General features: G+C 39.8%; 1 protein-coding gene across 1 annotated transcript in view; it reads left to right on the top strand.

Annotated features, from left to right (window-relative positions):
* PPM1M (protein phosphatase, Mg2+/Mn2+ dependent 1M) overlaps nucleotides 1–14714 on the top strand; it is a 484662-nt gene that overhangs the window by 378975 nt on the left and 90973 nt on the right. The window contains exon 8 of the mRNA XM_044078507.1: nucleotides 8663–8726. Within this exon, the coding sequence (XP_043934442.1) occupies nucleotides 8663–8726 (64 nt within the window). The remainder of the gene's footprint in view (nucleotides 1–8662; nucleotides 8727–14714) is intronic.

Here is a 14714-nt window from a genome sequence, read left to right on the forward strand (position 1 = left end):
TCCAGAGTGTGGAGATTACCAATGTCATTGTTTATAAATTCCATGATGATATGTTCCATAGCCTTGCAGACCAGGCTCATCAGGCTAATGGGGTGGTAGTTCCCAGGGTCCGTGGTGGCTCCCCCTTTGTGGAGTGGGATAACCGTTGCTATGCGCCATTCAGTGGGCACAAAGCCTGAGGTGAGGCTATGATTGAACATGGTACTTAGGTGGGGTGCCAGTTCATTCTGTAGTTCATGTAGAACACAGCCTGTGATGTTGTTAGGTCCCATGGATGCTGTGTTCTTGGCTTTGGAGAGTGTGTTTGTTACCTGTGCAGTCGTGATTATAGGAACTTTGCATTCTTCCGGTATAGAGATGGGCCCTTTAGGGGGTGAGGGAGGGGTAAAGTTAGCACTGAACCTATCAGACAGGATGTTGGCAATATTAGTTGGTTCTGTATATTTAGTGCCATTGTGCTGTAACTCATAGCAGATCTGAGTGTTGCCATTGAGATTCTTGACATAGCTATAGAATGCTTTGTGATTGTCTTTAGAATCAGTGATGATTTTGTTTTCATAACTAGCTTTGGAGGATTTTATGAGGGATCTCAGCTTCATACTGAGGCTGACCACAGAGTTCCTCCAATCATGGGATTTTACTCTTTTGTCAACAGTTTCTTTCTTCTGTTGTAGAACTTGTTTATGGCAGGGGACCACCAGATTGGCTTCCTTTTTTTGGAAGATAGCATCTTGGTTCAGTTAGGGATTGCACGATCCATGCACTCATGTAAGTGCTTATAAAGTGCTTTTGTATAGGATTCAGAAGTCGTACCTCTATTGTCCGTCAGCATGGGTGTCGTGAAGTTTGCCACTTCTGTCTTAAGCATGAAGTTGGCTTTGGAGAATTTTTTTACGATGGTTTCCCTAATGGGGGGTGGGGGTGGGATGTGGATGTCTAGAGTAATTACCTTGTGGTCAGATATAACCAACGAGGAATTGACCTCTGGTGTGGAACACCGGTTGCCCATGTTGGTAATGACCAGGTCTAGGATATTGCTTCCCCTGGTGTGGGTGTGAATAAGTTGATCCAAGGCGTTGGAATTTATGAATTCCAGAAAACGTTGAGCACAAGAGTTGGTACATGAGTAGTTTTCCCAGTTAATGGTGGGGTAGTTGAAATCGCCCATTATTAGGGTGTTAGGTCGTACCCTAATATTTTCCAGTGTATCAAGAAATGAGGAGTGGGAATCCTGGGGCATGGTGGGGGATCTGTAGCAAGTTACAATTTAGATTGCGGTCTTGCCCAGAGTTAGTTGCACTTGGATAATCTCGGATGCATTATGCTGAGCAACTAGCCTGGATGTGTGGATATCCTTAACGAATATTGACACGCCTCCACCTTTAGTGTTTTGGTCCAGGTTAGGTGGCCAAAAGGTGTGGTATGAATTATAGCCTGGTAATGCAGGTGTACTCTCTGGAGCCTTGAACCAGGTCTCTGTCACTGCACAGATGTCGATGTTCTCCATTTCCCTGCAGACTATCATATCAAGAATAATACACTATGTAACAATTCATTAGTGAGACTTGGGAACATAAGTTGACTGTAGGCTAAACTTTGACCACCATGTGTCTACTGTGGTAAGGGGGGCATTCTATGTCAGACACATCATTAGCAAAGGCATTGCTTCAAGAGCAAAACAGGTCATAACACCCCTGTACTCGTACCTCATTAGGTCAGTAATTGAGTACAATGCTTCCCTGTGTTATGTACCATACCAAGCACCTGCAGCAACATGGAAAATTCAGAGATTTCTAACCAATAAAATTCAAGGTCTCCAGCACATGTCATACAGTGACAGACTGAAGTCACCGTCACTGTACTCAGTAGGTACAGACTACTTAGAAGAGACTTGTGCCTGGCCTACTCAGCAATCTCAGATCCAAACCTAATGGAAATTCTGCAAATCTGCAAGTCAAATGGGACAAGGGTCACCTGCTGCTGGACCCTAACCTGGCCTGCAACATAATTAGGACCTGCTGTAGAGACAGATACGCCTCTTAGAAGCTGCTGTTCCTCTGGAAAAGGCTACCAATTCACATCAAACAAAGCCCCTCTATAACCCTGTTTAAGTGCAGCCCGGATGACTGGATCGGAAACCAAATTCCTGCCAGGGATTTCACCTATGACTCTCCTAGATATGGGCAGTCATTGATAAGTAAGGTCTTGAGTTTAGACAAAATCCTTTATATTGAGTGTCTCTAGTATTGTATAGGGTACACATGGATAGACTTATAAAGACCTTCAGGTGAATAGCTCAGTAACCACGTATGAACCTATGAACCTAAGTCATATCACTCAGCAGGTGACTAACTCTGTTCTTGTCATATCACCAAAGTATGGAACACTGTCCCTGAAAAAGGTAAAGGAAACCTCAAACAACATCTTAAGGAATCGTGACCCTGCTCATGCTCAACACCAGGCTGATACTTTTCATCTTTGACTCACCTCCCCTTCAAATGTTTTACTTACAGCCTCCACACATAACTGCTTCTCCTACCCTCCCTAACCTACACTCCTGCACCTTTCACTACTACACTAATGACACACCTTTCACTGCTATACTCATCACACACCTTTCACAACTACACTCATCACTCACCTTTCACAACTACGCTCATCACACTCCTTTCACTACTATACTCATCACACTCCTTTCACTACTACACTTATCACACACCTTTCACTGCTACACTTATCACACACCTTTCACTGTAATACTCATCACACTCCTTTCACTGCTACACTTATCACACACCTTTCACTGTAATACTCATCACACTCCTTTCACTACTACACTCATCACACTCCTTTCACTGCTACACTCATCACACTCCTTTCACTGCTACACTTATCACACACCTTTCACTGCCATACTTATCACACACCTTTCACTGCTACACTTATCACACACCTTTCACTGTAATACTCATCACACTCCTTTCACTACTACACTTATCACGCACCTTTCACTGCTATACTCATCACACTCCTTTCACTACTACACTTATCACACATCTTTCACTGCTACACTTATCACACCCCTTTCACTGTAATACTCATCACATTCCTTTCACTGCTACACTTATCACGCACCTTTCACTGTAATACTCATCACACTCCCTTCACTACTACACTCATCACACTCCTTTCACTGCTACACTCATCACACTCCTTTCACTGCTACATGTATCACACACCTTTCACTGCTATACTCATCACACTCCTTTCACTACTACACTTATCAGACACCTTTCACTGCTATACTCATCACACACATTTCACTACTACACTTATCACACACCATTCACAACTACACTCATCACTCACCTTTCACAACTACACTCATCTCACACTTTTCACTACTACACTTATCACATACCTTTCACTACTACACTTATCACACACCTTTCACAACTACACTCATCACTCACCTTTCACAACTACACTCATCACACACTTTTTGCTACTACACTTATCACACTCCTTTCACTACTACACTTATCACACACCTTTCACTGCTATACTTATCACACACCTTTCACTGCTACACTTATCACACACCTTTCACTGTAATACTCATCACACTCCTTTCACTACTACACTTATCACACACCTTTCACTGCTATACTCATCACACTCCTTTCACTACTACACTTATCACACACCTTTCACTGCTACACTTATCACACACCTTTCACTGTAATACTCATCACACTCCTTTCACTGCTACACTTATCACACACCTTTCACTGTAATACTCATCACACTCCTTTCACTACTACACTCATCACACTCCTTTCACTGCTACACTTATCACACACCTTTCACTGTAATACTCATCACACTCCTTTCACTACTACACTCATCACACACCTTTCACTGCTACACTTATCACACACCTTTCACTGTAATACTCATCACACTCCTTTCACTACTACACTTATCACACTCCTTTCACTGCTACACTCATCACACACCTTTCACTGCTACACTTATCACACACCTTTCACTGTAATACTCATCACACTCCTTTCACTGCTACACTTATCATGCACCTTTCACTGTAATACTCATCACACTCCTTTCACTGCTACACTCATCACACTCCTTTCACTGCTACACTCATCACACTCCTTTCACTGCTACACTTATCACACACCTTTCACTGTAATACATATCACACACCTTTCACTGCTACACTTATCACACACCTTTCACTGTAATACTCATCACACTCCTTTCACTGCTACACTTATCACACACCTTTCACTGTAATACTCATCACACTCCTTTCATTGCTACACTTATCACACACCTTTCACTGTAATACTCATCACACTCCTTTCACTACTACACTCATCACACTCCTTTCACTGCTACACTCATCACACTCCTTTCACTGCTACACTTATCACACACCTTTCACTGTAATACATATCACACACCTTTCACTGCTACACTTATCACACACCTTTCACTGTAATACTCATCACACTCCTTTCACTGCTACACTTATCACACACCTTTCACTGTAATACTCATCACACTCCTTTCATTGCTACACTTATCAAACACCTTTCACTGTAATACTCATCACACTCCTTTCACTACTACACACATCACACTCCTTTCACTGCTACACTCATCACACTCCTTTCACTGCTACACTTATCACACACCTTTCACTGTAATACGTATCACACACCTTTCACTGCTACACTTATCACACACCTTTCACTGTAATACTCATCACACTCCTTTCACTACTACACTCATCACACACCTTTCACTGCTAGGGTCTACTTTAGTTTAGTGAATGATTAGATGATCGAACGTTGTTAGTTTGAAGACTAAATTTCGAACCGGCAAAATAGCAAATGGCCGGAACAGCAAATTTTTTTCCAAGGGAAAGAAATCACTGGGCCAGCCATCTGGGTTGTGCCGTTTCCTTCACTGTAGTGTGATCTCGAAGTTGGTATATTTAAGTAGGGGGGTGGGGCTGGGGGGTGGGAAGTGTTTAGTGTTATTTTTTGGGAACAGCGATTTTTTTTCCCTGGGAAAAAAAATCACTGTTCTGGTTGTTCGCTTTTTTGAGTTTTCACGCTTTAGGGGTCTATATAACAATGTTCAATCATGTGATTGTTCGTTGTTATAATATAGACCCCACTGCTGTACTCATCACACACCTTTCACAACTATACTCATCACACACCTTTCACTGCTACATGTATCACACACCTTTCACTGCTATACTCATCACACACCTTTCACTGTGAAATCACACACCTTTCACTGCTACACTTATCACACACCTTTCACTGCTATACTCATCACACACCTTTCACTGCTATACTCATCACACACCTTTCACTGCTACACATATCACACACCTTTCACTGCTACACTTATCACACACCTTTCACTGCTACACGTATCACACACCTTTCACTGCTACACTTATCACACACCTTTCACTGCTATACTCATCACACACCTTTCACTGCTACACGTATCACACACCTTTCACTGCTACACTTATCACACACCTTTCACTGCTACTCTCATCACACACCTTTCACTGCTACACTCATCACACACCTTTCACTGCTATACTCATCACACACATTTCACTGCTACACTTATCACACACCTTTCACTGCTATACTCATCACACACCTTTCACTACTATACTCATCACACACCTTTCACTGCTATACTCATCACACACCTTTCACTGCTACACGTATCACACACCTTTCACTGCTATACTCATCACACACCTTTCACTGCTACATGTATCACACACCTTTCACTGCTATACTCATCACACACCTTTCACTGCTATACTCATCACACACCTTTCACTGCTACAAGTATCACACACCTTTCACTGCTACACGTATCACACACCTTTCACTGCTATACTCATCACACACCTTTCACTGCTATACTCATCACACACCTTTCACTGCTACACGTATCATACACCTTTCACTGCTATACTCATCACACACCTTTCACTGCTATATTCATCACACACCTTTCACTGCTATACGTATCACACACCTTTCACTGCTACACTTATCACACACCTTTCACTGCTATACTCATCACACACCTTTCACTGCTACACATATCACACACCTTTCACTGCTACACTTATCACACACCTTTCACTGCTACACATATCACACACCTTTCACTGCTATACTCATCACACACCTTTCACTGCTATACTCATCACACACCTTTCACTGCTACACTTATCACACACCTTTCACTGCTACACTTATCACACACCTTTCACTGCTATACTCATCACACACCTTTCACTGCTATACTCATCACACACCTTTCACTGCTACACGTATCACACACCTTTCACTGCTATACTCATCACACACCTTTCACTGCTACACTTATCACACACCTTTCACTGCTATACTCATCACACACCTTTCACTGCTATACTTATCACACACCTTTCACTGCTACACTTATCGCACATCTTTCACTGCTATACTTATCACACACCTTTCACTGCTATACTCATCACACACCTTTCACTGCTATACTCATCACACACCTTTCACTGCTACACTTATCACACACCTTTCACTGCTATACTCATCACACACCTTTCACTGCTACACTCATCACACACCTTTCACTACTCTCTTAGTCTATGCACACTTTTCTCTTTTTCTGTTTCTTTCAATTCCTTACAACAATTTTGTCTGTCTTTACCTGTCACTTCAGCTAAGCCTCTTACTATATTTTCCTATGTAATTTCTGCTATGATAAATGTGTCTTAAACTATGAAAATGTATTAAAGTAACCGTTAATGGACTGTTGATAAGCGAACACCCATATTGTTAGAAGCTATAATAATAACTGCCATCAATATGTTTATTGTCTGTCTTAAACAAAATAACTTGTGTCACCTTATCTAAAGAAAGACTGTGGAAATGACCTGTACCAATAGCAGAAGACTATGTTGCATTGTATTAGGCTTATTGTTACATTGTATTACATTTATGTTAGATGGAACTTTTCTCCTCGGACCTCCACTGAAAAGGGTCTCTGCCCTGCCAGACTATCCAGGTCAACAAAGACAAATAAATAAATAGAAAGCCATCCCTAAAAATTGGAGCATTTGCTCCTCTTGACCTCTCTAGTCACATGACTAGAAGTAGCAATGTTAACACCAAGAATGGTTGGTCAAAGCAGCTGATATCAAATGCTTACTTTGCCAGCTCTGCTGGCATAAAGAGATAAAGTCTTGCTTACAACATAGGCCAACATATCAGCTTGAGAAGCTCATTCAGCTGTCATGGTTTGGATGGTTCACCTTTCTCCAGAGGGAGGGCTGGGAGGGGGGCCTAATGGTTAAGGTGCTTGCCTTACAAACACAAGGTACAGGGTTTGAATCTCACAGGGGATAATTGGCTAGGCTTAAAATGGCTCGCAAGGGCAGTTAGCCTAGTACTAATCAAAATTATCAAATTATCAAAAAAAACATGTCCATGTGCTCATTCCCTTAACAGAATCCATGAAAGAGATCAGAGATTGCACAGGAGTACAAGCTTCAAAGGGGTGGGAGTAGAACAGTCTTGGGGGATTACATCATGCATGGAAGCGAGTGACATGTGCTTGCTGACAGTCTCATTGCATGCAGACCCTAAGATAGTACAGAGTGTGTGCACTGGGGTTTGGGATCCAAAACACAAAAAATCGGAAACCACCCTAATGGCTGTCTTAATAATGTTCCCTCTTTGCTGACCCTCACTCTGGTGATGTGGAATGAATTGCCCAATTGTTAAAGAGAAGGACAGATGATCAGCAGGCAATGGAGCAAAAACAGTAAAAAAAGCTTACCTTATAAAGTAACAAGAAGTGGATAGGCTGAATATGTCCTGTTTGTGAGGGGGGAAAGGAAGTAAGTTTTGCTAATGCACACCATGATGTCTGATTTCTTCCTTTAAATGCCCATTCCTTGTATGGAAGCAGTCAGGCCTTTCTAGTTCCACCCTGAGGAATATGGTGATGTGTCACGTAGGTCCTTAGAGGATTTGAATTTCAGTTCTGCATTGTATTCCTATACCCCAGTGTACCATGAGCTGGTGTTCCACAAGTAAAGACCCTAAGATGTATGACTGGTGCCCTCTCTGTGCAATTACCTTTACTGCATGTTAGTAACAGTTGCTTACGTGCCCCTGTTAACTTGTAATGTCTTTTCTCTCCTAAGGTATTCCTGCTGAACGGGTTATAAAAAGTGAGATGAGGTCAGTCCCACTCCAATTATGCTAATGAGAATTCTGCTCCAGGATTAGAACCAGTGAGCAAATCTTCTTCCCTCTCCGAGGTGTATTTACCATTAGAGTTACGGTTATTGCACCCAGTTAAAGGATAGGAAGGTTTGAGGTAAGGTGAAACATCTTTTCTGCAGATTCTGTTGCCACTAAGTAGACAGGTAAAGCAAAATGAATGGCATGTTAGTATTACAGGTAGAATTTGACAAGTAAGAACAGAAATTATTTGTCTTCTACATATATAGGATGTTGGTTGTTCAAATCCCATGCTTAATCTCTTTAACTGACAGTGGTCATTTTTATCATAGGGGTTACAAGCTCATAGAAGATGATGACCAAAAATACCCTTTAATACATGGACATGGAAGGCAGGTAAAGCCATCTTCTTATTTGTCATGTCCAGCAGCAGAGCATAGTTCAGTTCATAAATGTAACGTGAAGTAGTTACATAGTTACATTCAGAGATAAAAACATTACCTTTGAAAATGAACATTTAGAAGCATATAAAAACTGCTAAAGTATCAAGGCTTGTGATGAAAATAAACCATGTCCAGATATTGTTTTGTTTTTTTGCTACATTTTTTTTGCTCCATTCACTACATTTATTTTATTATTTATTTACTGGGAAAGTCCAACTTGGAACAAAGCCAATTTTCACTGGAGCCCCAGGGAGAAATGCTCCAGATGTATGTTCTTGTAATGTAGGAGGAAACCAGAGCACCTGGAGAAAACACACACAGACACAGGGAGGACATGCAGACTCCACACAGACGGCACCCCAGCCAAGAATCGAACCGGAGAACCTCTTGCTGTGAGATGACAATGCAACTACTGCACCACTGTGCCATCATTTTGCAAGCCATCTTTCTTAAGCTGTAACATTCCCCTATGCATGGCCAAAAAGCTTAGTTGATGGAATGCAATAGGCCAGTGCAAGCACTTTGCCTCCCACCCCTCCACAAGGGATGTTGGTTTCCACTGGGGATTTGTGGGTGGAGCATGCATCCCAGGACACTCCCACCCTATCCACCCACCAGGAAGAAGGTGAGAGGCACAGTCAAGTCATCCATTTATCTCCCTCCTCTGCTGGCTCTTCTACTGCCAAACCCTGCCCTGATTTTTACAAATCCATCACTAGGAATCTGTTACTGATTAACAAACCACTGTGCTGAAATACATGGGAAGATTATGGCACTCAAAGATTACTGGAAACAAATTATTCCATTTAATCTTTGACTCCTGCTGGGGTCTTTCAGTGCAGTCAGCGGGTCAGGGGCAGTGCACATGGTCAGTCTCACACCAAGCACCATTGTACTTGAGCCTGTCTGCAGCAGCAACAGGATGACCTCACACTTATGTCTCTTCTCATGTTCAGGGCAAACCAAATTCACGCACGGTGGATCCAGTGCAAGGCTCAAACCAAATGTATAAAATCACACAAAACGAGCCAGCACAAGGTGGATGGCAAGCAGAAAAATATCTTTTAATATGGCAAAATAAAATAAAGCATTGCAAACTGGATTCAGCCTCACAATAGCCTTCTTCAGTGCAAAAAGAAAATGTGTAAAAGATGATGCATTCTCATGTGCCTTATATATTGAAACCTTAAAGGTATATACACAAAAAAAATCCTGAAAGTATAAAATCATAATGAACAAATCCTAAAAAAAATTTATATATAAAATATATGTCATGTGTCAAAATAAACTTAGCAAATTCATGTATAATCTCAATCTAATGAATCAATTAAACAGCCAGCATGAATGTCTATAAAATAAATTTTAGCATTCATTTAGACCAGGTTTAAACAAAGCATCCAACCTGGTAATCCATAAAGATTCCATTTTATTAAGCTTATCATGCCAGCCAGCTTTAGATATCCTAGGTAACTGAATTTTGTCAATAATGACAAATTGGAATTGTGCCGTTTTATGTATTAAAGTATGTTTATACAAAGCATTAGCTAATTTCTTTGTTCTAATGGCACTAAGATGTTCACTGATATGGAATCTCAGTGGTTTAGATGTTTGGCCTACATAAAATGAAAAGCATGTACAGGTGGCTAAATATACTACCCAATCTGTGCTGCAATTACCAAACACCCTGATCTGAAATATTCGCGAGGTGTTGGAACTGCTGAATTCTTTACTCTTAGCCATATACCTGCATGCACTGCAGTGACCACAAGGGAATGAACCAATTAGTGGATCACCAAACAAAGTAGTTTGTACAGATGTAGTTGGATGAAGTTTTTTATAGTATGTCAGATGTGAATTAATTGTCCGTCCTTTACGATATGAAAATGCACATTTTTCTGGTAGGATATCAGACAAAAAATCATGTGCCCGTAATAAACCCCAATGATTATTCACTATATCGCTAAACCAAGATGTATTGCTTCCAAAAGTTGTTGTAAATCTGATAGGTTGGTTTCTGGAAATATTAGAGGCACCTTGTTCATTTTTGTATTTTAAGAGCTCCGACCGAGGCATCTGTTTAACCTCATCGATAGCTTGATGAATACAAGATTTATTATATCCTCTATATGTGAATCTGTCACAAAGATCCTGTTGACATTCTTCATTGGATTTGACCGATGAGCAGATACGTTTAGTACGTATAAATTGGGATTTGGGGATGTTGTTGATGATGTGACGGGGATGGTTACTAGAGGCATGTAAAAGAGTGTTGTATTGCGGAAATTTTCTATGCACTCTTGTGGCCAGAGTATGATCCATTTGTCAAGTTATCTTAACATCCAGAAAAACAATCTCTTGGTATTGCATATCCAAAGTAAAATGAATACCCCATGGATTGTTATTCAGGTATTTGACAAACTCCTGAGCCAAAAGAGAATCCTATGAAGGTGACTGTTTTTCAGTTTTTGGTCAAATGGACAACTGCTTTCATGTTAAGACTAGTGCTATATTTATTTTGAGTACACTGACGTCTTTGGGACAAGATTGAGGAAATCCATCTTGCATTTATGTAATGGGCTCGAATGTTTATGTTTTCAACATAAGTTGATCATGATTTGTAAACTTACATACAATCATTATTGAAGTGTGTGACTTAATGCACTTTTCAAGACTGTGGGTGCTGGTCCGGGCCTGTAATATATTTTTCTACGATTTGTTTTTTTAATACATCAGTGTGGGATCTGCAACTGAGAGTGACTTGAATTGGTTGAGACTAGAATCCTGGTTCGCCATTTCATGGTAGCAATGTGGACATTTTTTCACGGCAGTTTATCATCATTTTTTTGCATATAGGTTCATCTATATATTTTTTGTCATATGGAAATATTCATTTTACACCAGAGTCAATTGCTGTATAGTTCATCTTGTTGTACAGTTCATTATTTTTTTGAACAACATACAATTAATCATATCATATTATAATTGTGCTTTGGCCTATATAACTTTATCTTTTGGGCACATACATACGAGTATTCTCATGCCATTGTGTCTTCACTTGTTTGGTTGGTGATTATTAGGTAACAGATCACATTTTTTAGGGATACGCTCTTTCTTCAAGACAGCTGTTGGTGGTTTGCAAGCTTTGGGCCCTGGCTACATACTAAATAATTATGAATCATTCATATTTATATTATTCCGGATCAGATTATGACGTACTAGTGCTGATGTTCACGATCACAAGGGTCATGTCCATTATTAATATCACCTTAATCTAAAGGGTGGAATTGGTTCTTTATATAGTATGTTTATGGAATTTATAATATGACGTACTAGTGCTGATGTTCACGATCACAAGGGTCATGTCCATTATTAATATCACCTTAATCTAAAGGGTGGAATTGGTTCTTTATATAGTATGTTTATGGAATTTATAATATGATGTACTAGTGCTGATGTTCACGATCACAAGGGTCATGTCCATTATTAATATCACCTTAATCTAAAGGGTGGAATTGGTTCTTTATATAGTATGTTTATGGTATGCTGCCATGAGGTGGAAGCAAGTGCCCTATACATTTTGTTTTTTACTAAACTGTTTTTGATGTCCTACAAATAATATCAGAAACTTTTATTTTTAGCCTTTTGGCTAAAATTGGTGTTTTTCACTATATTTTATGCTTCAGTGATCTTCATATACAGCACTGCTAATTTGAACTTGGTACCTGCATACAAGGAATTGGAGATATCAATATTTGGCTCCCTTGTAAAACAGTAGAGACTTGGTTGACCGTTTTTATCAAAACAATTATTGTATATGCAGGGTGTAGTGTTGTCCATTATTTTTGATAAGGGTGTGGCCTATACACCAATTTGATTTACAGTTGAGACGAAGGTTGACTGTGTATACAGAATTTTTCTAAGACTTGAAAACTAAGGATTACGTCTCTTTTGGATGGACGTCTGATTTGTGTTGTTCTTGCTCATCACATCATTTTATATACTTTTTTATGAGCCAATGTGACCATGAATAGATATACTTGTCATATTACTAAAGTTAAAGTTTTTGTTGTTTAGAACCTATGATAGTAGTATTTATATATACCGGTTTGACTTGGTACATATTTAAAAACATTGTAGTTAACCAGATTGCATCTGGGTGGGATCCATGGTCTTTTTTACAGGTTAATAGCATATTTAATTTGACTTTTCACTAAGATTTTGAAATCTTGATTTTTTTTTTGGTAGGTAACATGGATTTAAGGGATATTTTACAGGGTTTGTCTGCTGACAAAGATAACTTGGAAGCTTTTGGCCTTAATGTGTCCAACTCTGGTAACTCAAATGTGTTTCATAAAATTACAAAAAACATGAGGGCTTTGAGAGCCAATGTATGGCACTTAAAGCTATTTAAAGCTTATAAGCTAAAAAACATCACTCCTCGTGGGCTCAGAATTTATATTCAGCCTCTTGTAGGCATGATTGATGAGCAGCTTACAAATGATAGGATAAAAAACACAGCATGATAGGCGTCCATGTTATTTGTTGATACACTTATATCATATTATGAACGTATGGTGGAGTTGCAGACCACTGAAGTTTACAATAACTGTTTAGAAGAACAGGCTTTTGAACATGAACAGTTTTTTTCTAACCATATGAAAGAATTAGCTAAGGACCTAGCCACTTTGGAAGCACAATTGGTAAAAAAGAAAACACAAAAGTTCCAGCATGATTTGACGGATTATGAGAAGGGCAAACCCTTTGTTGCACAGAGAAATGTAAGATTTTATGACTCAGGTAGTAGAGTGAATAAGAAAAAGAGGCCTAGATCAATATTGAAGAAAAACACTTATTCCACCAGTAGTGTCACGGACGAGGATACTTCCTCGGTCACAGACTTTGAATGCCCCTAAAACCAGGGATCCCCAGTGGCTAAGCGTAAACCCTTAATGGACCCTTTAGAACTAGAACACGCAGGGGGGGCAGGAAACACAGAAGACGGGGCATGCAATCTACAACAGTTGCTACAGAAGATAGTGAAATAACTAACAATGTGCATAATATATCTTCTCTTGAACTGTCACCTGCACAAAATAAAGTTCGTAACAAGGGTCTAAATTTTATGCCTTCCTCCTTTGTTTCTGAACACACACTTGTGAATGAAGTAAATGATTTTTGTCGTTTGATTAATTTAAAAATATTTTTTGCAGATCATGACTGCTCTCAAAGTTCCTCTGGTTTTCATTTTGGGAAGTCCAATTTCCAACCACCTATGGACAAAAATGTGGCCATATTCAGGGAATGTGTGATCAAAGATTTACATTTTTCCTCTGGTTATCAACATATCAAACACAATCTCACTTTATCGGAACAACAAGGGCTTCAGGAACTCAGTTCCAATCATGATATTGTGATTTTGCCAGCTGATAAAGGGGGAGGAATTGTGGTCATGGATCAGGTCATGTATATCGCAGAAGCTCATAAACAATTGTCTGATGCTAGATTCTATATGCACATGGTAGTGGACCCCACACCTAATTTTAAAACACTTATTGATTGTTTCCTGAATATGGCCACAGAAGAGGGGGTGATTGATCAACATATGTGCCAACAATTAAAGGTGTCGGATCCCATTCCTCAGTATCTTTATTTGCTACCTAAGATACATAAAGATCCTATTTGTCCTCCTGGTCGACCTATTGTTTCAGGCAAAGGCTCCCTTATGGAGCCATTATCTGCATTTCTGACCTAGTATCTTAAACCTTTATTGTCATCGGTCCGGTCCCGACTCAAAGATACTACTGAATTTCTAAATATCATCCAGGATACTCGGTTGGAATCGGATTGGTGGCTTTGCACTATGGATGTTACTTCCCTTTATACTAGTATTCCACATGAGGTTGGTATTTCATCCATAGCATTTTGGTTAGATCAATCTCAG

This window comes from Protopterus annectens, chromosome 7.part1, assembly GCF_019279795.1.
Source record: "Protopterus annectens isolate FY-2018-M chromosome 7.part1, PAN1.0, whole genome shotgun sequence".
Lineage (NCBI taxonomy): Eukaryota > Metazoa > Chordata > Ceratodontiformes > Protopteridae > Protopterus > Protopterus annectens.